Source organism: Nelumbo nucifera, chromosome 2 (assembly GCF_055504915.1).
Source record: "Nelumbo nucifera cultivar China Antique chromosome 2, China Antique-T2T, whole genome shotgun sequence".
In the NCBI taxonomy this organism is placed as follows: domain Eukaryota; kingdom Viridiplantae; phylum Streptophyta; class Magnoliopsida; order Proteales; family Nelumbonaceae; genus Nelumbo; species Nelumbo nucifera.
Window position 1 is genome coordinate 53,248,491 of NC_142650.1, and position 25,307 is coordinate 53,273,797.

Consider the following 25,307-nt stretch of genomic DNA (forward strand, 5'->3'; position numbering starts at 1 on the left):
CGCCCCGTTGCCATTCCTAGTTGATGGGAGATTCGATTGGAACGTATTTTTGTATCAAAGTTCTTGACATTTGCAAATTGCTTTACGTTTCTATCTAGATGTACTATATATGGTTCGTTCATGGAGCGTCATCCACGTCTTGTAAGAAAAATATCTGTGTGCCACGTGGACCTTAAATCGCTTTTCGTGATTTTTTTATTTATCGGTGAAGTTGCTTTTCGTGACATCCCTCACTCGAGTCACACAACAAACGGAACATGACAACATTACTCTCCTTTAAATGCTCACGTATTTGCTGCCTTTCTCCTATCACTGCGCCTCTCTCTCAGTCACAGGTTAACTGGGTGAGAGAAGTCACTCTTTTTATCGGTGAAAGTCATCGTCTCTCTCTCTGATCAGGTTCACGTTCTTTCCGACTCTTCCCCTTATCTATTTCTCTCTGTCAATTTCTTTTGTCGAGGTTCTTTGTCTGCAATCTTCTATTTCTTCTGGAATCACCTTTCAACCTTCGAGAAACTTTCATGCATTTCAACTGAAGTAGGTTTTTATTGTTCGTTTCCATTTTTTTTTTCCTTTTACTTCTTTCCGACCTCATCGAACTTTCTCAAGCTGTTTTGTAGGAGAAAAGAGTTCTTCTGTCTCTTCTTATGTAGTATTTGTGAATCTTTTGCTTCAATCTTACACTTTGGATCTTATGCTTCTGTTTTGATAGGAATATTCTATGTGCTGGTTTAAGAATAGGGATGAGAAATTGAGCTTTTATTTTATTTATTATGGCAGAATACTATACAACGAATTTGGAGGTGTTCGTTTTTTTGTTATATATATATATATATATATATATATATATATATATTTTTAAATTGAGTTCTGATCAGTTGGTCGTGAGTAAGCATAGATTTTGATGAACTTAACATCCAAAAGATAGAACTTTGTTTCTTTTAAATCAGTGCCGTCCACTCATTGTCCATATTTTGGAGAGCTCTTTCAAAAAATATAGAAGAAAAGCTTAGTTTTGATGATCTTGAACATACAAAAGATAGAAATTTGTTTCTTTTATTTTCATTACCGGATTCATCTGATTTTCGATGTAGGAAATCTTCTACATGATACCCTTTGATATACAGGTACCATACATGTATCTAGTAGACTATATAAGTGGTATACAAGCTTTCTCATGTCTTGCCCCTTTGATCTGTCTGTCTTAGGATTATTTTATGTATAACCTCTTTTGATCTGTCTGTCCTTTTGTGATTGTTTTGTTATTGTTAGTGGTATTTCTTGTGCATGCCTTTTATATGTGCAAATAGAAGAAACAGCGAGAAATCAGAGCCCCTTTGCACCAAGGGATATTTTGGCTGTAATTTCTCAGCTTTATGAAAATGCTAAGGTAGCTTGGAATTGTTTTAGGTGCAGTCCAACAAAACCATAACTTTCTGAATCTAAATGGGAACTTATGCCAATCGGTTTGTGAATCCACCCATGTACTTTTGGGAACTTAAACCACCTACCCTAGCAAGGGGCCAGTACTTGGTGTAATGGTAAAATGTTGGTCTGCCAAGCATGAGAACTGGAGTTTGAATCTAAAGGAGGCCTGTTTTTGCAATAAAAAAGCCAAAGGTTAGAACCCTATCTAGTCTGTCTTGGGATCCCTCCCAAGACCCCAGATGGGACCAACATTGGGTAATGGCCGTTTTTAATCCAACTACCCTACTAAAAGATTATTCTAGCTTGATAAAGCTCTGTGTTGTTGTTAATATACCAAGCCTGTTTTGATCCATGATGAGGTTAATATCTCTTTCGTTTTCTAGTTATAACTCCTGGTAGCATATGTGTTTTGTCGTTCTTGATTTGCTTATATTGTTTCATACTCCAGAGATGGCATCAATACACACTGCATTGACACCTGTTGTGTGCAAGAAAAGCAAAAGCTCTCCTTCAGTTAAGTTGCTGAATACTTCCTTCCTTCTCGGCTGTGATGTTGGTGGGCGTGCTTCAAATGCGTGGGAAAAGGAAGTACCTACTTCCATGAGGTACAGCCCTAGAGCTACACTAACATTTGGTCCCTCAACTTCTAATCCAGAAAAGACCAAACAGAGGAAACACACAGTTAATCCTGCTGCTCCTGATTTTCTTCCTCTTCCATCCTTTGAACAATGCTTTCCAAGGAGTACAAAGGAATACAGGCAAGTTATGAGTGCCCCTTCTTTTTCTTTTCTTTTTTTTTTTCTTTTAGCTGAAAATTTAGATTGATATATCCTCCTTTCTGGTTGAAAATCTTACAGGTCTTTGAAATGATTTTCATGTTCTTTATCTGTTTTGCAGGGAGGTTGTTCATGAGGAATCTGGTCATTTACTCAAGGTTCCATTTCGTCGGGTTCACCTTTCCGGGGATGACACATACTTTGACACCTATGATACAAGTGGTCCTCAAAATGTTAGTCCACATGTTGGTATGAAACTAACTTCTTGCCATTCTCACCACCCTTTTTCTATTGGTCTACTTGTTTCAATAATCTATTATGTTCTTCTATAGACATGCTTTAATAGTGAATGTTGCCTATACTCTTCAGTTTCATCTTTTTTTATTTGTTTTGTTGTACTCTATTTGAGTCTATTCATTGTGGGGGCTTACAATTAATGACTTGATCATTAGTTTTTTTCTTCTCAACTTTTCTTTTATATTTGGAGAAATGCTTCTGTTTGATCTCGTAACTTGTTGGAATGATAAGTTTCCCAACAATAATTTAATCCTTATTCTCTGAGTGCTTAAGTTATTTAGAATACCAACTTGTTAAACAGAAGATTTCTTTTTGTATTTTTTAAATTAGTTTAATTGGTTTTTCCATCTTTACCATCTTACCTTGGACTAGATTTTTCATCAAATGGGATATTTAATGCTTAAAACAATATTTGTACCACTTCCAATAAAAAATGCTTAAAACAATATTTATGCTGTAGTCCAATAAATGTTGTTAGACTTGGACTGGACAGAGAACCGTTTTGGTGACTGGATCATGGGTTGAACGGTTCAACTGCCTGCTTCAACCATTTAACTGAAGAAAATAAAGAAGTGAAAATATAGAAATAAAAGTAAAAATAAGAATGGTCCTAGAATACCTTTTAGAGCTATTTTGTATCATAATAAGTTTAAAAAAATAAACATTAGTGTATAACACATATTTCTACATGTAAATGGGTTAGTTCGACCAAGTCAACACTTCCAAAAACTGGGCAACCCTTTCGCTGCAAGTTCCCAGTTCTGGAGGTCCAATTGTCTGGTCCTGTTTTGAGTCTGGCAATATTGTTCCAGACAATGCAAAGAAATAGGTGTTTGCTAGATTTTACACAAAATCTAGCAAACAAAATCTTCATGGAATATCAAAGAAATAGGTGTTTGCTAGACAAGTGGTCCTCTTCCATTCCACTTGAAACAAAATCTTCATGGAATATCAAAGAAATAGGTGTTTGCTAGATTTTGTTCCAGACAATGCAAAGAAATAGGTGTTTGCTAGACAAGTGGTCCTCTTCCATTCCACTTGAAACAAAATCTTCATGGAATTTTTTTTCCCAGTATTATTACACATTATAGGGGGACTAAGGGGTAGGGACAGAGCAGGGTGCATTTGACATCCACTGACCTTAACACGGAAAGCCTGCAGTTAGGTGGGTTTGATCCCACACCTCCATATTTGGAGGGATGTTGAGTTACCATCTCAGCTACTGGGTCATCGTCCCATCTTCATGGAATATCAAAAGAAGAGGTCTTAAAAAGGATTTCAGGAATGATACATTCATGGCTGGCAGACTTTCATTATTCAAAAGTAGACAATCTTGTTCTTTTTATGATCAGAATTTCCTTTTTGTTAGGAGTTCATAATTCTGGGTGGGGCTGATGGTTGGGTATACTGGTTTTCTTTTTTTCCCCTCTTGTGCAGATTCTCTTTGTACAGGGGTCGGCATAGTTGTATGGTTTCTATGATTATTAATGAAATACTTTACCTTACAGTTTTCAAAAAAAAGAAAACATTATAAGGTTTTGGACGGACTTTGATCTCTGAATTGTTTCATTTGAAATACAACTCTTACTACATAAAATATGCAAAATGTCAGTTGAAGATATGGAAACATTTTGAAGGTCTAAAATAATTAAAGAAACATAAGATTGGGAGGTTCTTTCTGTAAAAATAAAAGTAGAAAAGGATAAGCTATCCATAAAACTTAAAGAAAATGGCGAAGTATGATAATTTATTAAGTCCCTAAAATAGGGTGCTATTTGGAGTACATCATATTGCAAAGACAAAAGATATCCCTATTTATAGAGATAAGAGTTTATATATTGTATACAAGGGTCCTTTTTTTCTCCTTTGGAAAAAATACTATTGCAGTATTAATAGTTGTTTTCCCAGCTCATCAAGAAGGGAAGTGCCTAAAACATCCCATTTTTAAAACTGAATGGTTGTAAAACTAAAAACTAAAGTTTGGGTGTAGGGTTTGGTTCTAGCAACACTTGTAAATGGGGTACTGGCCACATTGTAAATACAGATTCTTTTATTAATTTCAATAAAAAATTCAAGTTATCCATAAAAAATCCCATTTTAAATATATAATTAAAGTATTAAAACTCATAAAAAATCATAAATAAGTATGACCTATCTATATAACGAGGGCCGACTGTTTTAGATGTCTTTTGTGGCGTAATTTACACTAGGGTTTCCATACAGTGTTATTCCTAGAACAGTTGGGTTGCTCCATTGCGACATGGGTGACCAGGGTTCAAATCTTGGAAACAGTTTCTCTCTACGTGTAGGGGTAAGGTTGTGTACATCCGGCCTTGGCACAGTGGTTGGGTTTCTCCATTGTGACTTGGGTGACCAGGGTTCAAATCCTGGAAACAGCTTCTCTGTATGTGCAGGGGTAAGGCTGTGTACATCTGTCCCTCCCCAGACCTCACATTGCTGGGAGCGTCATTGACTGGGCTACCCTTAATATTATGAATAAAAATATATGATGTTTTCTTAATTTTATTTCTACAGAACAAACAGGCAACTGGTTTACATGTGGTCATATATTTATTAATCAACCCTTTGGTTTGAACGTATTTTCTTTTTTCTGAAGACTGAAACATGTAAATGGATGTGTTTTAGCTATACTTCAACAAGATAAATGATAGTCTATATTTTGGATTAGTAAGAAAGGTGGTATTACTATATCAAAAGTGGGGTGGGGTGGGATTATATATAAAAGTGAGGTGGGATTGCAAAGAAAGATTACGTTACTATATTTCAATTGAAAAGCCTGAAAGAGAATATTCCTTTTCCACAAAAATGCTTTGAAGAAATTTTGTGTTTTTCTATTTTGTTCTTATTTTATTAGGATTGCTTGGGTAGCACATTAGGATTACAACTTCTTTATAAATAGAGCCTTGTTTCTCCATAAATATCTATTTTCTGCAACTCTTGATTTTCTGTGTTTGATTCCTCTCTCGCTGGAGACACCTTTGACCATTGGACATTCTCTCTCTCTCTCTCTCTTTCTGTGTGTGTGTGTGTATGTATAAATGCTCTTGTGCTCTTCTTCCTTATCCTCAGTTCTTTATTATTCTTTTCAGAATTAAAAGGAATGTGATTCTGAGTTAAAGAAAATAACTCCTCCCTTATGAACTATGCTGCATCACATTGTGGGACAAGTTAATTGTATTTACCAAATTGAAAAATTGTATATATCATATAGTTAGGACAGAAGATTTACTGCAGAGGATGGGTTGTCCTTGTCAGCTATTGTTTTAGCCGACTCTCCACCATGCCTGGGTTTACAACAACAAAGCTAAAGAAAGCTGTTAAGTGTTGTGTATTCTTCTTGTCAGTCAGGTGCTGTTTGTGTTAACCTTTTTTTGTACTTGTATCTATTCCTTGCTATTAGCTTTTAGCAGAACTGCAGACAGGGTTCTAGAAAATGTTTTTGCTACCTTGTGTCCATATCATCTTTTCATTAAAAATACAAGTTTTAATTTTTTTTTCTTAGTTTTCTTCTCCATGAAGGTATCAGCTTCTCCTCTTCTACTTGGGCTTTTTAGAAAGTTGAAAATGATCCTATCGAATAAACATTTAAGTTAAAAACTCTTTTTACTCATGGGAATATTAAAAATTTGTGATTTCTTTTCTTGCACTTCTTCATTTTCATGTTCATTAAGCTTTGAGATGATGGTTCTTCATTCACCATGGATGGCATTCTTAGAAATTGGGGTAGATATCCATGAAGCAGAGTTATGGGCTATGCTACATAAGGTTGGCGAAATTTCTCAACTTCAAAGAAGTACTGGTAGAAGGAGACTCAAAGGTATTTATTGCATGGATCAAGAACAACTAAGCAGGATCTTAGAATTGATTGGAAAAAAAAACAGGATCTTAGAGGTACAGACATTTGTTAAAGGAAATTACAAAATTTTCATTGGAAATTGGAACACAATATGAATCAACTTTGAGGTTGGCGAACTCCTTAGCTGATGGATTTGCAAGATCTGGGGTCAACAGGAATAAAATGTTTTGGGGTACCATAACAAATGGGTGGATTGTGTAATCAATTGGGGGTTAGCTGAGGCTAATGATGTGAAACACTTAATCAACCATTGCAATTACTTTATGTCAAATTAATAAAATTGTTTCAGTGGTACCAATAAAAAAATTTAATAGCTCTCATAAGTTACTAGTTTTTCTTACTTGTTCTTACAACTTTGTGAAACAGGTCTTCCAAAAATACGCAAAGAGTGGGTGGATAGGCGTGAAAGGTTAGGTGGACCTAGATATACTCAAATGTTCTATGCTAAAAAGGGAATTGTCACTGAAGAGATGTTATTCTGTGCTGCTCGTGAGAAGCTTGATCCAGAATTTGTTAGGTCAGAGGTTGCACGTGGAAGGGCAATCATTCCTTCCAACAAGAAGCACTTGGAGTTGGAGCCAATGCTAGTCGGAAGGAATTTCTTGGTTAAAGTTAATGCAAATATTGGAAACTCAGCTGTAGTTAGCTCCATTGAAGAAGAGGTACACAAACTTCAATGGGCAACAATGTGGGGTGCAGACACTGTCATGGATCTCTCTACTGGTCGCCACATCCATGAGACCCGTGAGTGGATCCTACGTAACTCTGCTGTACCAGTAGGGACTGTCCCCATATATCAAGCCCTTGAGAAAGTAAATGGAATTGCAGAAAATCTCAGTTGGGATGTTTTCAGAGATACGCTGATAGAACAAGCAGAGCAGGGTGTGGATTACTTCACCATCCATGCAGGGGTTCTTCTCCGTTACATCCCATTAACTGCGAAGCGCATGACAGGAATTGTTTCCCGTGGAGGATCTATTCATGCAAAGTGGTGCTTGGCATATCACAAGGAGAACTTCGCTTATGAGCACTGGGATGATATCCTTGACATATGTAATCAATATGATGTCGCACTATCTATTGGTGATGGACTGAGGCCTGGGTCAATTTATGATGCCAATGACACTGCTCAATTTGCTGAGCTCTTGACTCAAGGGGAGCTGACACGCAGAGCATGGGAAAAGGATGTTCAGGTAATGAAATTATAGACTTTCATAAGTTTTCCTTAAAAGGTTTACATGATATAGATGGTCCTCTTGATAAAGGCAAACTAATTTGAAGAGCCCCCACTGAGGCTACACATCCTCAGAAATCCCTTCTGCATTCATGATCCCAAGTTCAAGCAAAATGCTCATATGCATTTAGGAATTTTAGGGATCCATAGTATAGTGCAATTGTGAAAATGCATATTAGTACCTAAAAATGAAAATGAAAGACTGTTTTTGATATTGGGAAATGCTCCTCGTGCCACATATTTCAGATTTCAGTTACATGGTATCCTTGTTTTCATCATTGTTTTCTGGTATTGTGTAAGTGGTTTTTTGACTGATGTTGTTACTATTATTGTTGAACTTGCGTGAATTCTTGATCTAAAGAATCACTGAAATTTGAGACTATTAGAAATTCTTGACAGAAGTCATCTCCGCTAATGGCCTAAATTTCAATTGCAAGAGATATAGTTCAATAAAATGGCATGTTATATCTTCAAATAAAAAGAGAAACAAATTCTAATAGGTAATCCAATGAGATGAACTACTCACTACCGGTTATGCGCTCTTTGTTCTACATTTCACCTTCCACTTCACTATTTAGTTTGAAAAATTTTCCAAATTTAATGTGCTTGTGAATTATGTAGACTTTTTCTATCTCTCTTAACAATAATACAATGTATATTTTTCTCTGAATTGTTAATGGACAAAAAAATTTCAAATCTAATTTTAACATAGTAAACCTTACTATTGTTAATACTATTTGGCTATTTTAGGTTATGAATGAAGGACCAGGACATATTCCAATGCACAAAATTCCTGAAAACATGGAAAAGCAGCTGGAGTGGTGCAATGAGGCACCTTTCTACACACTTGGTCCATTAACAACTGATATTGCACCTGGGTATGATCATATCACATCAGCCATTGGTGCTGCTAATATTGGGGCTCTAGGAACTGCACTCCTCTGTTATGTAACGCCAAAGGAGCACCTTGGATTACCAAACCGGGATGATGTGAAAGCTGGGGTTATAGCATATAAGATAGCTGCTCATGCGGCTGATTTAGCTAAAGGTCATCCACATGCTCAAGCCTGGGATGATGCACTGAGCAAGGCAAGATTTGAGTTTAGATGGATGGACCAGTTTGCTCTCTCTCTGGATCCCATGACTGCGATGGCCTTCCATGATGAGACCCTGCCATCAGATGGTGCCAAAGTGGCACATTTCTGTTCTATGTGTGGACCCAAGTTCTGTTCTATGAAGATAACTGAGGATGTCAGAAAGTATGCTGAAGAACATGGATACGGTAGTGCTGAAGAGGCTATGCAACATGGAATGGAAGCAATGAGTGCAGAATTTTTAGCAGCTAAGAAAACTGTTAGTGGGGAGCAGCATGGTGAAGTTGGTGGAGAAATCTATTTGCCTGCAAACTATGTTACAGGTTCAGTGGAATGATGAAGGTCAGTGTTACTGGGATTCTTATTTTTGAAGCTCGTTTACTTTTGCCTGACATATCTGTTTTGTTTTCTTTCTCCAATAACTTGCTTATTATAAGGTCATAACCACAACAAAGACACTTTGAGAAGTCCGGATCTGCTATTAACATTGGCTACTAACATTACCACAGTGTGCCACCTATCCTCAAAATGTGTTACTGCACTTGTCTGAGAACTCCAAATCATGCCTTCCAAAACCCCACTGGTTTCCCCCCACCTTCACGATCTGTGTGTGTTTCTATGTATGCATTTTCGTTCAGACCGTCAGTGAAACTCACACAATGGTAAGTTAGTAGCCAAAATTAGCAGCTAATTTTAGTTGCTGATCTGAACTCCACTTGAGATGATTATTACACTCATTCTTTATCAGCAACAGTTATTAGTCATTTTTATTCAAGTCTATGAAGAAAAATCCAATCTTCTAAAGCCCTTGAAAGGAGACTAGTACAAATAGCCACATGTTGACGTACTCAACATAGCTCGTATCGTATCGGTACTTAGAAACAGCGAAACTTTATTTTTTTTTTTAGTTTTTGTTCACATTTTGGTTTTTTGGGAAGCTTTTAGCATGCTTTTTATTATTAAAAAAAATTGGGGGTCCGAAACACCTGGAAACAGGCGTTTTGGACTGTATCTTTTTCAAAAGATACGATACGATACGGCCCATATTGGGCGTATCGTATCAATACTTTGAACCCTGAATACAACATTGTTCCCTTGAAAGAAGGGGACTAGTACAAGTAGCCACAGGTTGACATACTCAACATTGCTTGACTAAGCCATAGCTTGACATGCAACTAAAACGTTACATTAACGATATACAGCATTCTTCCCTGGATGAGACATTATTAACCCCTTATCATGAGAGTTCAGTTACTGATACAGAAAAACTCATGGTATTTGCACTGTAGTTAACAAAACCGAGTTTACAATAATGGAAACTAGGATGGTGGAAAAATATTCAACTCCTTGCTCAAGTTTAAGACTTTTATTGTTTGAAAAGAAGAAAGTCTACTGAGTGCATATCAACATGCCTTCCCTCGTTGGTAAGGAAATACAAGACTACAACAACAAAATAAGTGGAGTTCAATACTCAACTCGACTAGGCTTGTCCCATCTATATGGGGTAGGCCAGATGTGTCCTGTTCCACTATTCTGTTTTATTCAGTGCCATATCTGTTGTTAAATCATGGCCCCTGAAGTCATTTCTCAATTCTTACTACTTTAACAACCCGTGTCCTTTTTGGTCTGCCACTAGCTTTCTAGACCTTTCAATAAGTGGAGTTCAATTAGAGAGATTAGAGAGATATTTATGCTGGAGCTACACCTATTGCCTTTCTCTGACTATTTACTATGCAAGTTGAAGTGCTTGATACGGGCATGGTATCCATTTTGAAGTGTCCATGCAAAATTTGTCTTATTAGACGAGGTAAAATCTGATGTGGCAAATGGAAAGTAGAAAGGGGTGTTTTTATAGCTACTTATCAACTGACTGCATGGCATGAAGTACATTTCATGTAGAGGTTCATTGATATGCCAGTACTTCACGGACAATGAATGTACATTCTCCACCAAACCAATAAAAACGACTCATTTCCCTTGAAGGATCTCTCTAAACTCAACCCATTGTTTTCTTGTTCTAGTTTTTTATCAGTGTCTAAATTCTGTCACATCATACAACTATTCAGAATTCTCTGTGATACAAGTTTCTCAAGCATCATCCAATATTGACTTCTTTTAGACTTTAATTACCACACCATTCCTACAGGGATATTTTCAAAAGTTTCGTTTGAGCTTCTTGGAGCCCTGTCTGGTGGATGATTGGCGTTCAATAGTGGTTTATGGTCTTCATTCCAGGCTTTAGGTGAGAAAGTAGATTTGTTTTTTTTTTTTTTTAATAGCTTCAGGCATATCTTTCTTGTTCTACTTGTTTTAGAGTACTTTATTAATAAAATGGGTTATATGTATTATCTACTTTTGTTTTCTCTTTATTTTCTGGACTCTCCAATTAACTTAAAAAACGCACCGGGGGTGCCTGTGCCTGCTTCAGTCCTGGCCTTTTTTTGCTGGGAAATGGGCAGGGCTGGCTGAGAAAGTCCCTTCGAACCTGAACAGGATAATGCCTGCGTAGGGAGTGTGCATTTCCGTTTCTCCATTTTTTTCTGTGTTTTCACAGGGATCAGGCTTTCCATCCATGGTTCTGGCTAGCTGATCCATGTGGGGCAGCTTCATCTTCATGGTCAGGCTTATTTATCCTTGATCTGCGGAGTATCTAAAATTGCTTCAGTTTTCAATTCTTTCATGCTTTGATCTTAATTTTTAAACATCGCTGGATACTTAACCAATCAGCCACGTTAGTTGCAACTTTTGGGAAATTTAGAGGATGCATGCTGCTGGTCCTGCATGTGAATTAGTGTCATCTTTAGTTTTGCATTCTTTCACCTCAAAACTTACTATCTATATTCCTGGATCGATTTCCGTTTCTTCACACACTTATTCTATTTTCCACATACACGTTATCTTGGAATTCTGCATTGCTATTTAACCATGATTTTTTTAATAGGCAATAACCATAATTTATGTACATATGGATATTTGTTAATCTGAGGCAACTTTACTGTCTTTCAAACCAACTTATCATTGTTCAAAATATTTTATATTTTTCAATGGGTCTGTTTTTTCAACTTTTTTTCTTGTATCATGCTTCTGAAATCTGAATATCATGGTTCCTCCAAATCTCACGAAAAGTGACTGTTTTGATATCAAACGCACTTTTTTGGTAGAGCTGCAGTCATACAGATTTTTAAGAAGTATTGGGTTATTGGTAGTTCCATAATTCCAAAAGATCCAACTAACATGGTTGATGTCTCTTTGTGTCGGCTGATAGTTTAAACCATCATCATGGTCAAAACATCAACAAACAACGAATCAGACTGGCATTACTGTGATTATGAGTTGTAGATATTGATTAAAATAGCTGATTTCTCTGTGTGCAATTCCATCCTTGAAATTCACAAGGTTTCGTCATTGTCAGATGCTGATGGGAAATTCCCACATCCCAGATCTTCCATATGATAAAAGGAAAGTAATATATGATTCTTAATGCCGTATTTCTACTGTATGAACTCTGCTTGGTAGTATGTTCATAACATTTTGTTACTCTTGATAGATAAAGGTAACATGATGCATGCTTAGGGACAACGCAGTAAGGTAACATTGGTAGTTTTATTCTGGTAAGGTTAGGACCTTGGAAAGTTGAAGTGTTAGTGTTGCCTCCATTCATGTTTTAAAATATATTAAGAATCGCCAACATGAGACCCAGAAACAAGAACGAGGTTAATTCATATAGGCTAGGATACAAATTGCCCTCAGACCAATGATGCCTAAGTTGGCATGATTTCCGTTGGTTAGCACACACCTTGTCATGCTCATAATTGACAGGTTCATAGTTTGGTTTGGTTGAACTGACATTTGGTGATTCATTAATTGTCTAATGAAGCCAAGTACCATGATATGAACGTGTTTTTTTTTTTTTTTTGAATCGTCGCGTCTCAATAAAAAAAAATGGAAACATCCTTGAACTATTTATTTGTTTTGAGAATTAAAAACAAGTCGGTTTTGTAAACAATCCCTGTTTTTGAATCTATCAAAATAATGGTTTCTTAAAAAAGAAAAATTTGGAGTACAGATATTATATGATCTATGAAACATCATATCAATCTTCACACATGCATGTTTTTTAAATTAGAAATTACACGCTTTTGAATTCAATGTGGAAATTAAAAACACATAATAGCCCAATAGGGAACATGTTTTCGTGCGTGTGTGTGCTTTTTTAATTTATTTTGTTTTCAAACTTGATGCTTTTGATTTGTTTTTGAAACTCAAAACAATTCACACCGGATAACACCGCTTAAGCAAAGTTGATGGCCCAGAAATGTCTTTCGTCAGCCTCATACTGAGAGTGAGAGTGATTCTCTGAAAGATTATTATTAGCTAGGGCTGTTAAATGTTGACAGTGCCCGGTTGTCTGAAAATCCTCGAGCACTGATCCTTATCTGATTCATTTGTAATTGGACCATATTGATTTACTTATATCCAATCTAATATTGATTTATCAATGAATTTTGTGTTTTGTTAATTTGTCGCAGTTTTTTTTTTTTTTTACACTTTATTTTATCTGATGTCTCCAAAGAGGCAAATTGTCGTAGGTTTAAATTTTAGCTGCATTTGGCATTCCTTATTTTAAGGGCTTATCTCCTTTTTTCAGTTAAAATGCTCCTATGAACACTGAGTTTTTAACAAAAAAAAACAAAGATACAAGTCCTTAAAATAAGAATTGCCAAATGCAACCTTGAACAAGTAATTTTCAATTCATTTTGTTCATGAAATACACTATTGAAGTCTTTTTTTTCCATTTTATTGATAATATAATATTTTGATCATTTTTAGTTTAATTTATTTATACTATTCAACTTCCCATTGCCATCCGAATTTGATTCAGCATCCCTATTATTGGCACATTTTCAGTAGAAATCCACTATTGAATAAATAAAAGGGTCATTTATTAAAATACCTATATCCTATATTTGCGTTTTATTAAAACCCTCCTTGCCTTAACAGGCTTTGGAAAAAAAAAAAAAAAGAAAATTACTTGAATCGACCTGTTAAGATGTGTTTGTATTGCCGGTTTGCAAATGGTCAGTTAACTATCCAAATTGAGCGGAAAATGTTTAAGGGCATGCATGGTTGTTCGTACCCCTAGGCCCTAGCACCTCATCATGTCAAGCTTCTAGAAAGAAAACCAATCCCCATAACAAAACTTGGAGAAGATATTGAGTGTGTATGATTGGGGTTTCATATTTTATGGGTTGCAATTGGTTTGCATTAATTAGAATTGTAACCCCATTGTGACGTCTTCATCTTTTTGCTGATATGGTAAAGAGAGTGCAAAGTTTGAGGGCTTTGGTACTCGAGTTAAGAAGTGGCCAAGCCTTTGAAGTAGACCTTTACTGTGGGCATAACCCAATTTTTTCGAGTCGCCTTCATTGAACCAGGCCGTGCCTGGTTGGGCCATTGGCTGGCACGATTTTACTGTTTTTAAGAAAAATTAAAAAAGAATAACGAAAATTTGAAAAAAATGAACAAGATAGACAATAAATTGAAAAATCTCAAAATTTTATTTTTAAAGTTATACAGTTGTTCATATATGAAATAATATAATGAAATTGGAATAGAGTAGTATAATAAAATTAAAAATAAAAATTTATATACATATAAGCATGTGTCATATGTGCACACACTGTATTGGGCCATACTAGGTCATTTCCCCTGCCGTCCCACGGGCTTGGACCCTCTAAGCCTGGGTTGTTTTTTAGTTCTACCTTGAAAACTACCTTGAAGGGGCTGACTATGTACCCTCTGGAGCGAGATTAAGCCGTGGTAAATATGAGGGTTTGAGTGAGTTGAGGAAGATGGAAAGGGAGAGGTGGGACCCTAATGTAGGGGTTAAGCCTTTTTGTCTCTATGCCCTAATGCTTTGGGACTATGCTCTTATAGAGAGTTTAGCTAAATTTTACCAGGGGCAAGATATTTTCATTTTTATTTTCTTTTGATTGAATTTGTGTAAACAGATGTTAGGGTTAAAATTATCACAAGGTCGAGGCCGATTAAATAAATCAGTTGCAAAGTATAAGGAGTGTTTTTGTAAGTGGCCCTAAAATCATTTAGTTAGTGGCACTTATAAAAAAAAGGGGACTGTTTATCTGCAAATGTAATATTAGCTCGACTTTCTGTATCCATTCTAATTCTATTCCTATACAAGTAGAATGGCTGTTCCTCCTTAGGTCGTTAGCCTTTATTTGTGCTTGTGATTCTGGGGACGTGTTAACTCGGTCTTGTGTAGCCCAAATGCTTATCTAATATTTGAAAAGTTCAACGAACTGAAAATCACTTTGAATTGATGCCCTTGAATCCTAGGTCAGAGATAGCAACTTAAGCCTTTGCATAGTCATAAATCATAATTAATTTGCATTGAGTTATAATGATCAATTAAGTATACGGTATAAAAGTAGCTCTTTTTGAAATTGGGTCCTAATTTGCACGTCGGCAAGACGTAAGCTTATTGTGAACTCTTATGAAGAGAATTCAAACATGGGAGCGGCCAAAGAGTAGCAGGACTAAAGAATCTACTAAGTTTGGTGAGCGCTCGGGTGTTTACCAGTCCATTAAGATGCTATTGGCATAGAAGTATAAAATTAAATGAGAAAAAATGTCTTGTATGAAAATGGAGCTTCTGCCCAACGTACAAAAAGAAACTCATCTAATTGCGGTCTAATGCCACCTGTGTTGGAAATTTTAGTGCTTAATTAAATAACTGAATTGCCCTACGAGCTACGATGCACGTCTAAAATTACAGTACAGAACAGGGGACTGTTGATGCGAGAGGCGACTCAGTCTCAGATACTATTCAGTTTAATGCAGCATCATAAGCCAGTTCAATATTCGGGTCAATTACGGACCGAGCGCTTCCCAAGCATATTACTGGAATTGCAATGAAGTTGAACTTGCATTGTCTTTTGTCAACAGCAGGGGCAAGGGGCAAGGGCCAAGGGCAACTTCTATTTCTTTCTTCAGAATAGAAGATATTATTAGAAATACGGTAACAGTTTCTCCCGGAGAGGGGAAAGTGGTAAGCAATTGTTAACTAAATTGCTTTTGGGAGGTTGATTGTCCTTGTTTGTTAATTGGGTTAGAGGTTTTATATATATAGAGGGGAATGTGAGTGTGACATCTCTGAGATTGAATCTAATCCACAACTGTGGTAAGGAATATTTTTTGGAATGTGTTTCATTTCATCTAGTCATTTATCAGAATAATGGAGCACTAATCAGTAATCACTAATCTCTAACCGTACCTCAGATATAATGCAATGAATCGATACCCAATAAGCTCATAAAGAGGATGGATTAAATGGTTATGCTACGCTTAATGGCGAGTGCATGTTAGTGAACTGTTTATCAAGTAAAATTTGGTTGATTTCACTCAAAACCTCTGTGATATCCAGGATTTCTAATTCCTAAGACTGGGAGTAGCACCCTAGGAATGGTGCTGCTGAACCCTGCCTCTGTACTATTGCACAAAGGTTAATAGCGTCAATTCATTTGCTCTTCCTGGACTCTCCGGCATACTGGTTGATTAGTTCATCAACATCTTTCCAGAACAGACCTTCCACGAGAACGCCATCCTTGGTAAACCTGCATCATTGTGCATTTTGTTCATGAAACTGACATCAAAGCTAAAAACGCAGGTACTTGTCAAAACAAAAAAGCTAAAAACGCAGGTAGAAAAAAATTTAAAATTGTACTGATCAGAATTGAAATAATTGCAATACACACAGAGAGAGAGAGAGAGAGAGACCATTGAGTAACGCTCTTGGTAAACTCTACTGGTTTCTTAGCCGAGATTGATGTCGGATCTGCACTTGCCACTGTCAGTGTGTACATGTCAGAAAATCTAGGCAATTTAGAAGAAACTACCAGACCCGTACTGTTGAAGGACCCCTGTACCAAATAAATAAATGGAAGTAATTACATAAGGGTTAAGGAACATAGGGTAGTTTGATAGCAACTGAAGTGGCAGAATTTGAGCTTTGTCTTTTAGTGAATAGGTTATTTCAGGAGGCACTAACTCCTTATGGCCGAAGCTGATGTTGGTTGATTTCCTCACCAAATATTTTATTATTTAATTATTTTATACACTTAAAAGACAAAGCAGTAGGTAATTCAGTTCAGCCACTTCATCCATTATCACACATCAGCCACTGAAGGGTTAAAAATTAAACTATAAGCAACACCATTTTGTAAACTTCATCAAGTAATTCATGTGAAAGAATGTATGTTGAAGACTAATTAGTTTTATGATGTTTTTCTGAGTAGATGTTTTATGTTAGTTGTTAGATAGGAGGTGGGAACCACAGTAGTTATGTGAGTTCAAATTTTATTATACTTTTGAGTGTTATATATGCTGTTTTATGTTTTGCCACCCTATAAGGACATAGTTGTCTTTGTACTGTTCTATTATTTTAGTATAAATAATAAGTGAAGGGGGCAGCCAGATTATTACTCTTTTCTTTTCAACTTCTCTTCTTCTCCTTCTCTCTTCCTTCTCTCTTCAAAAAACTATTTTCTTTCATATTTTTTAATTCAACAGATTTCTACTTGGTATCAGAGCATCGGCTAGGGTTTCTTGAAGCATACTCATGCAGCCCTAAATCAGCCGACTACATGAAGTAGTAAATGACTGATTGATCTGCTATAGATTGCCCAGTTCTTGGAGTTTTTAGTGGGATCTAGACATCAGGAAGGTGATCTACTATTCGACATCAAAATCAGAAAGAACTGGAGTATGGGGAAGAGTCCCAGAAAAGTTGGATTCTTTGTTTTTTATCTGATCTTGGGCGCCCAAGTATTGTTAGTTTTCTTTTGATTTTCTGAAGAGGGCGGTTTGGTTTCTGGAATTTTCTAGCCTCTCGGAGTGATCGATTAACTTTTCTCTCTGTTGGGAGGTGTGGGGAGGAGAGAAATTTCTCTCTAGCTAGGGTTTTCTTCTTCCGGAAGGGTTGGTTTCTGTGTGTGTGATATTAAATTATTTTTTGAAGGTCTCCAATCTATTTTTTTTCTTACTGTTGAACTGTTTGAAGTAAAATAGAGAGTTGGAATACCGAGATGAAATCTACCGGTACTGTGGGACTGGGTGTTGGAGGTAGTGTGGTGATATTTTTGGGTCAATGATCATTATTATAGTAAAACTTGATGGTACAAATTATTTGGAGTGGGCACAATCAGCTAAGATGACTATTGGTGCCCATGGAAAATTTGGGTATTTCACTGGGGAGGAGAAGAAACCTGATACAGACTCTTCCCGATGAGTGCAAGAGAATTACATGGTAATGTCCTGGCTGTGTAATTCTATGTTACCTCATATTGCAAAAAAATTCCTATGAGCTAATACTGCTAAGGAGATTTGGGATGGAGTGACTGAAACCTACTCTCAGAAGCAAAATGAAGCTAGAGCCTATCAGTTAAGAAATCAGGTGACAAGTATGAAACAGGGAGAAAAACCTCTTGCTATGTATTTCTCTATGATAAAAACCCTATGACAGGAAATAGATCACTTAGAAACTGTGGTATGAGAAAGTGTAAATGATGCAGCAACTTATCACGGACTGGTAGAGAGGAATAGGGTTTTTGAGTTCTTGGCAATGTTGTTATGACCTAGTGTCGAGGAGCAGATTTGAAACTATGGATGTTACGTTTTTTGAATCCACATTCTTCTTCTCGAGTGGCTCTGTGGTGCCTCTTCCTGTTTCTGTGGTGCCTCTATCAGTTCAGCCAGCATCTACATCAGTTCAGCCAGCACCTACACCTCCAGTTTCATTACCTGAGCCACTAAGGGCAACCTCACAACAATATCAGCACTGGCAGGTGATGGTTGACTCCACACATCCTCAACCCACATCACTCTCTGTCAGTCCTTCTGAAACTCCAGATTCGGCAGATACAGTTCCAGGTATTCCTCTTGAGCCTGAGCCTGTTATGTTTTCTGATGATAATGTTTCTGTCTAACACCATTGTTGCACTTGATCCCACTAACCTTGATCTTCCCATTGCACTTCGTAAGGGGAAGAGAAAGTGTACAGCCCACTGCATTTCACACCATCTTTCCTACAATGTCTTATCACCCTCCTACCGTGCTTTTCTTCCCTGGATTCTGTGTCTATACCTAGGAATGTTACTGAGGCTCTTTCCAAACCTGAGTGAAAAACAGTCATGCAAGATGAGATGGATGCTTTGGTCAAAAACCAAACTTGGGAAATAGTTGATCTCCCCCTAGACAAGAAGACAGTCGGATGTCGATGGGTATTCACAGAGAAGTATAAGGCCGATGGCAAGATAGAGAGGTACAAGGCAAGGTTGGTAGCAAAAGGATATACTCAAACCTATGGTGTTGATTATCTGGAAACCTTTGCACCAGTAGCTAAGATGAGTTCAGTTCGTATCCTTTTATCTCTAGCAGCCACCTATTCATGGCCCTTATTCCAGCTTGATGTCAAAAATGCTTTCCTCAATGGTGAATTACAGGAGGAGGTATATATGGACATTCCAGCAGGCTTTTATGAAAATGTTGGTAAAGGAAAGGTGTGCAGACTCAGAAAATCTGTATGGACTAAAATAGTCACCTAGAGCTTGGTTTGACAGGTCCAGAGGGGCACTCATCCATTTTGGATACACACAGACACAGTCTGATCACACCCTCTTTGTGAAGAGGAGAGATGCCCTAGTGTCAATTATGATTGTGTATGTGAATGATATAGTGGTGACAGGAAATGATCTGGAGGAGATTGATGATCTCAAAAAATCATTGCAGCAAGAATTTGAGATCAAAGATCTTAGTGAGCTCAAATACTTCTTAAAGATTGAAGTTGCAAGATCCAAGCATGGGATCTTCATTTCACAGAGAAAGTATGTACTTGACCTACTACGAGAGACTGAGAAACTGAGGATCAAACCAGCAAACACTCCTATTGATCCAAATCACATAATTAATGGTGTGGATGGTGAATTGGTAAAGGATGTGAGGAGATATCAAAGAATGGTGAGCCGACTGCTGTATTTGTGTATGACACGACCAGATATTTTTTATGCTGTCAGTTTTGTGAATCAGTGCATGCTTGCACCTCGGGTTAAGCACTGAGAAGCTATTAAGAGAATACTTACATGAGAATCTAAAATCATGAGAATCTAAAGCTAGAATCCTATACAGATGCAGACTGGGCAGGATACTTAGATGACAAGAGGTCTACATTAGGAGTGTGTACCTTTGTAGGTGGAAACTTGATCTCCTGGAAGAGTAAGAAGTAAGCGATTGTGGCAAGGTTAAGTGTAGAGGCTGAGTATAGATCCATGGCTCATGGTGTCTCAGAACTTCTTTGGGTTAAATCTCTTTTGAGTGAGATTGGAGTGAAAGCAGAGGAGCCTATGATGTTATACTGTGACAATCAGGCTGCAATCAATATTGCCCACAATCCAATTCAGCATGATAAGACAAAACACATTGAAGTTGATAGACACTTTATAAGAGAAAGGGTAACAACCGGAGAAGTTTGTTTGCCTTATGTCTCTTCAGAGTTGTAGCTGGCTGATGTTCTCACTAAAGGGCTGGCAAAGAACAAGCTTGAACATGATTTATGCAAGTTGGGAATGTGTGACATTTACTCCCAACTTGAAGGGGAGTGTTGAAGATTAATTAGTTTTATAATGTTTTTTTGAGTAGATGTTTTATGTTAATTGTTAGATAGGAGGTGGAGACCACAGTAGTTATGTGAGTCCAAATTTTATTATATTTTTGAGTGTTATATATGTTGTTTTATGTTTTGCCACCCTATAAGGGCATAGTTGTCTTTGTACTATTCTATTATTTTAGTATAAATAATAAGTGAAGGGGGCAGCCAGATTATTGCTCTCTTTTCTTTTCAACTTCTCTTCTTCTCCTTCTCTCTTCCTTCTCTCTTCAATAAACTACTTTCTTTCATATTTTTTAATTCAGAAAATTCCTACTATGTATAAATGTGTTTGTATCTGTGGAGGTTATGGAATCAGAATGCGGATACATCCTGAGTTACACTATAAGGGAAAATACAGAAATTAATCATATCCCCCAATCAATCCAGAGTTGGGCAATGAATGGCTTGGATTCATATTGGACATAAATTCAACTAAAGTGGGTAAACTATAGTAGTTACTACTTAACTAGAGCTACACTTAATGTGGAAATGGAGCAAAAGAATCTATAGATCCCAATTCCAGATTCTGATAAGATAGGCAATTTCCGCCTTTTCAAGTGGAAGATCATGGGGTGCATGCTCATTGGTGGTACATAAGAACGAACCACTTGAAAACCCCAGAGCTTGATGCATTTTAGGAAGAACATCGCAACCAAATTCCTAGCAAAAATCTTGAAAGGAGCAAAAAAGTAGTTCAGGATATTGCAGGTTGATGATCGGAATCCAATATAAAGAAAAGATAATTTCCATATCTCCCTTCACAACAGTTTTACTTAAAAGTAGTCTTTCTTCTCATTTTTTTTTTATTTTTTGTCATGGTAATATTTGTATCAATATAGAAAAAGAGGAACGAAAGTGTGCAAGGATTTACAAAAAGTAACACCCTCATCCCCACCACAAAGAAAAAAAATTAAGAAGGTACAGAGCTGTCACAATAAAAAGAGCCTGCCCCGGTCGGATGATCATCAATTGTAACATCCATCTTCTCATTAATATAATGGAGTAAACTTTCTTTCCTTAAGGCTGTGTTTGGTTTGAAGAAAATGGTAGGGAAGCCCATACAAGGTTTATACAGGTTTCCCTACTTTTTCCTTCAAACCAAACACAGGCTAAATAAAAGGGCTATCCGATGATGTAGGACTGAAAACAGCATCCATTTATCCAAATTCATAATGCGAATATGATCTGGTTAAGGGTGGTCTGAATTTGATCTGTTTTTAATTGGATAAAATACAGATCCACCCCTATCCTTCTGATAATATATATACTACATAAAATTTATATTGTATCTATTAGTAAAAGTAGTTTGAATTTTGTATGTAAGTTTACTAATGAGTCATAGGGTATTAGGGTTAAGTCTCAAAAAAGTTCCTTTTTTTTTCATCAGTGTCTCCTACAAGTTATAACCAATTTATTTTACTTATGATAATATAAAGTCATTTTTTGTTCAATTTATTAATTATATATAGTATTTTAATTATTTCTAGTTCATATTGTTAAAGGTATTAAATATCTAAATTTGATCCAATAGATAAGATTTGATTTGTATCTGAATAATGGGGGCCCACTTACACACGCACACGTATATAGGACGTATCAACCAATGTTTTGAAAATTGTGCATAATGTTGAATCAAACCAAACGGAACAATGAAACAAATCATATATCATAATATCATTGCTATTTTTAGAAATTTGTAAAAGATTAAAAACATATTCATTAAAATCCTAATATATGTAAAAATGAGTTTACCACATTTTTACCAACATCCACCATATGTAACGCGTAAAAAACAACAAAGTTTACTACTTGCATAGCACAAGCATAAAATTATATAGTTAAATCTTACTACAAAGTCAATTTACCCATAGAGAGTGGCCTAATGATGAAAAATAAACTAAAAACAAGTTCTTAACTAGGTTTTTAACAACGCAACCCAAGCAAATCCTATTCTAGTAAAGAGATATAAAACAAAAGCCTCTTGAAGAAAATGACAATGCACAGAACCAAGTTCCAACCAATTTATAAGAATCTCATTTGTTAGATAAATCATCAGATTTATGAATGGAAGGTATGCCTTTTTAGAAAAGGATTTGATCATAAGATTCTCATCAGAAAACTTAATATTCATGATTTCAGTCATGGAATGTATTGTTAACAGTAAGATCTTTACAGCACTGGTATCAACAATATGCTAATAAGAAACACTGACAGTAATTAACTTTGCTTCCTAGGTCAACCTGTAACTTCAAATTAACAGTTAGCATGGGAGCATCTCTTTCGTGGACATAAAAAACGACCAAGAGAGATACTTGACGCAATAAAAAAAGTTGAAACAAAAATTTCTACTATTACGAATTCATCTTCAGGGCTTCCAAAAAAATAGTTTTTTCGGTAATATCCAAAAAATTAGTTTGACACTGATCAGAACATCTTCATAATTCATTTTTGCTACCATTCGTTCAAGCACTTACAGAGATTTGAACATACGGAAGAAGTTCAAATGCATTACACATCCAGAGATATAATCTTCCATGCCACATATTAAAACCACTCTAAGGGATACACTCAGTTAAATAACCTCCAAAGCATAGGATAACAGAAATTATCAACATTTAAAATGCGACATGACCAACCAAATCCTAACTTGTAACACTAGGAAGAATGCTTACTGATCCCCAAAAAAGACGCTAGGAAGAAAGCTGCTAGCACATGATTCTATCTTTGATGTGAATTCTTCTGGAATTAGGAAAACTTACAGGGAGAGGATAAGTAAACAGGACCGCATTCTTTTCCTTCGTGAAGATGATTAGCTGCAACAACCCATTGAAGACAATATACGTGCCAGAGTCAAGGCACAAACATAACTCTCTCAAGTTGGACTTCCACAGAAAGACTAAATTGTTTTCGATGCAACGATACAGAAAAACAAAATCATAGGAAAGTGGGTTAGAAGAAGAAAAGGATATAATATAATGCACCCGATGAGAACATCTTTGTTCTGGGGGAATTTCTTCGGGTAGAACTGAGCAACAAGAGCGATGATGATGATGGTGATTCCCATGAACAATTTGATATTGCTCATCCTCACGTCTTCAACATATCCGCGAGTGGTGACTATCTACAAGAAGAAAACCTCTAGACACTCAAAACTTCATGAATCCAAGACATTCAGGGGGGGCGGACAGACTAATCTATTCATAGAAAGAAAGAAAGAAAGAAGAATAGAGAGATTAAGGGGTTTAGATGATCTAATCGAAATAGAAGAATTTACCTCAGTAACGGATTCATCGAGAAGATGTTTAATGGAATTTGGATCCATCAGTTTCGCCTTTTTAGGATTTTTGGGAGAAGAGCTACCGTTGCTCGCCATCAGGTTCGCCGGAGATACGGCAATTTTACAAACCGCGCGCACGATAGATAATAGAATTGGGAAGGTCGCTGGCTAGTGGCCGGTTCAAACTAAAACCCCAATTTCTATCGAGTATTGACGATTTTGTTCACCGGCCCAAATCCAAAGGGAAATTTACTAGGGGCTACCTGATTTCGAAGTTTCCTCCTATCTGCTGCCTCAAAGTTTAGAAATTTCTTCAAACATCCTAATTATTTATTTATTTTTGCTTCTATCATCCTTCTTTTCAAATTAATAGATCGAGTAAAATAGAAAGACCTCCCCTCAATTTCTGACAATCATATAATCCTCCTGATGTTTTGACTTTAACCGCAACAACCAACAAAGCCTTCTTTCTTGGCTTTTAATAATGTTCAAATTAAATGGGGAGGGGCTTTTTACAAAAAAAAAATATAATAATAATAATAATAATAATAATAATAAAGTTCTACTAATTGATAGAATCAAATATGTGTTGAAAGTTGAAACAAATAGCAAAACCAATGAACCGTATAACAAGTTCATATTGACTTACCAAACAGCCCATGTTTGTTATTTAAGGGGTGTTCTTTTTTTTGGATTTCGAGAGGAGGAAGTTGGTCAATAGGATTTTGGTTTTCATTGACCAAAAATCCTATATTCATTTTTCAGATTTATGTGGAAACCACCGGACTAGAAAAAGTATATTTATCAGGTAAATGATACCCATCTCCTAAGTGAGTAAATAACTTTTCCACATAGGAAAAAAGTTGCCAACACTTGAATGGGACAAAAATGGCCCTTTAATAAAAATCCTAAAATGGTTATTACTTTATTTACTTAGGAAATAAAAGAACATACACTTACCCGGATAAGTAACTTACTGAAAAATGAACGGAGCCTTAAAACCTCACACATTACTATATTAGTCAAACCAAATTCCTCTTTTTCGTTTTCTCTCATTTCCCTTCTTCCCCTTTACTTCAGTGATGCAGTCTCCTTCTCATCTCATTGTTCAGCCATGTAAAACTCTTGCTCTGTTCCAGCCTCCAGGTGTGTGAAATTGATGATAGTTAATTCCGTTGCCGTTGAGAAGTCTTCTCCACTTAGAACAAGGTAACCGCTAACCACACAGTAAGTATCACCACCCCTTTTACTAATGACAGTTAACTCCATCGAGTAGTTTTCTCCAGCCAATTCGTGTTTTACAAAGTCATCGACATTAATTTTACTCATTCAGAATTCAAAGCCTTCCTGAATTTTGAAATTGATTTCTGCATTCTTAGGGTTTGTTTATCTCATTAAAGAGAACATCGTAACTCAAGGCCCTTTGCCCTATTGCCTCATCGGTGCTCTCTTTTTATAAGAGATTTTTTCTAAAGAAAACCAATGAAAGAAATAAATTACAATTCTTGCCTTCTTAAACCTAATGGACTGTTTTTTTATCCGTATTAACACTAGGTTATTGAAGTGAGCTCCAAAATTGTACTTGCAATCAAAGATGCCAGA

The 25,307-nt window shown here is 36.4% G+C and overlaps 2 protein-coding genes across 4 annotated transcripts; one reads left to right on the forward strand and one right to left on the reverse strand.

Annotated features, from left to right (window-relative positions):
- Nucleotides 1–222: 222 nt before the first annotated feature.
- Nucleotides 223–12,252, forward strand: THIC (thiaminC). Of its 3 annotated transcripts, none has more exons than XR_016082319.1 (7): nucleotides 223–399; nucleotides 1,877–2,190; nucleotides 2,330–2,453; nucleotides 6,745–7,571; nucleotides 8,363–9,048; nucleotides 10,853–10,948; nucleotides 11,135–12,252. XR_016082319.1 is itself a non-coding variant. In XM_088897483.1 (6 exons), the coding sequence occupies exons 2-5, from the start codon at nucleotides 1,879–1,881 to the stop codon at nucleotides 9,041–9,043; spliced, it is 1,944 nt and encodes a 647-aa protein (XP_088753609.1). In that variant the 5' UTR covers nucleotides 223–399; nucleotides 1,877–1,878; the 3' UTR covers nucleotides 9,044–9,048; nucleotides 10,853–11,058. The 3 variants fall into 3 exon arrangements, 1 of the variants encoding a protein (XP_088753609.1); XR_016082320.1 differs by having other exon boundaries at nucleotides 394–537; XM_088897483.1 differs by lacking the exon at nucleotides 11,135–12,252 and having other exon boundaries at nucleotides 10,853–11,058.
- Nucleotides 12,253–16,024: 3,772 nt separating this feature from the next.
- LOC104601215 (signal peptidase complex subunit 2-like) lies at nucleotides 16,025–23,895 on the reverse strand. Its single transcript, XM_010264476.3, has 5 exons — nucleotides 23,703–23,895; nucleotides 23,398–23,549; nucleotides 23,188–23,269; nucleotides 16,504–16,646; nucleotides 16,025–16,340 (listed from the first exon to the last, which is right to left on the reverse strand). Exons 1-5 carry the CDS (start codon nucleotides 23,799–23,801, stop codon nucleotides 16,244–16,246), a joined length of 573 nt encoding a protein of 190 aa, XP_010262778.1. The 5' UTR covers nucleotides 23,802–23,895; the 3' UTR covers nucleotides 16,025–16,243.
- Between the last annotated feature and the right edge of the window lie 1,412 nt (nucleotides 23,896–25,307).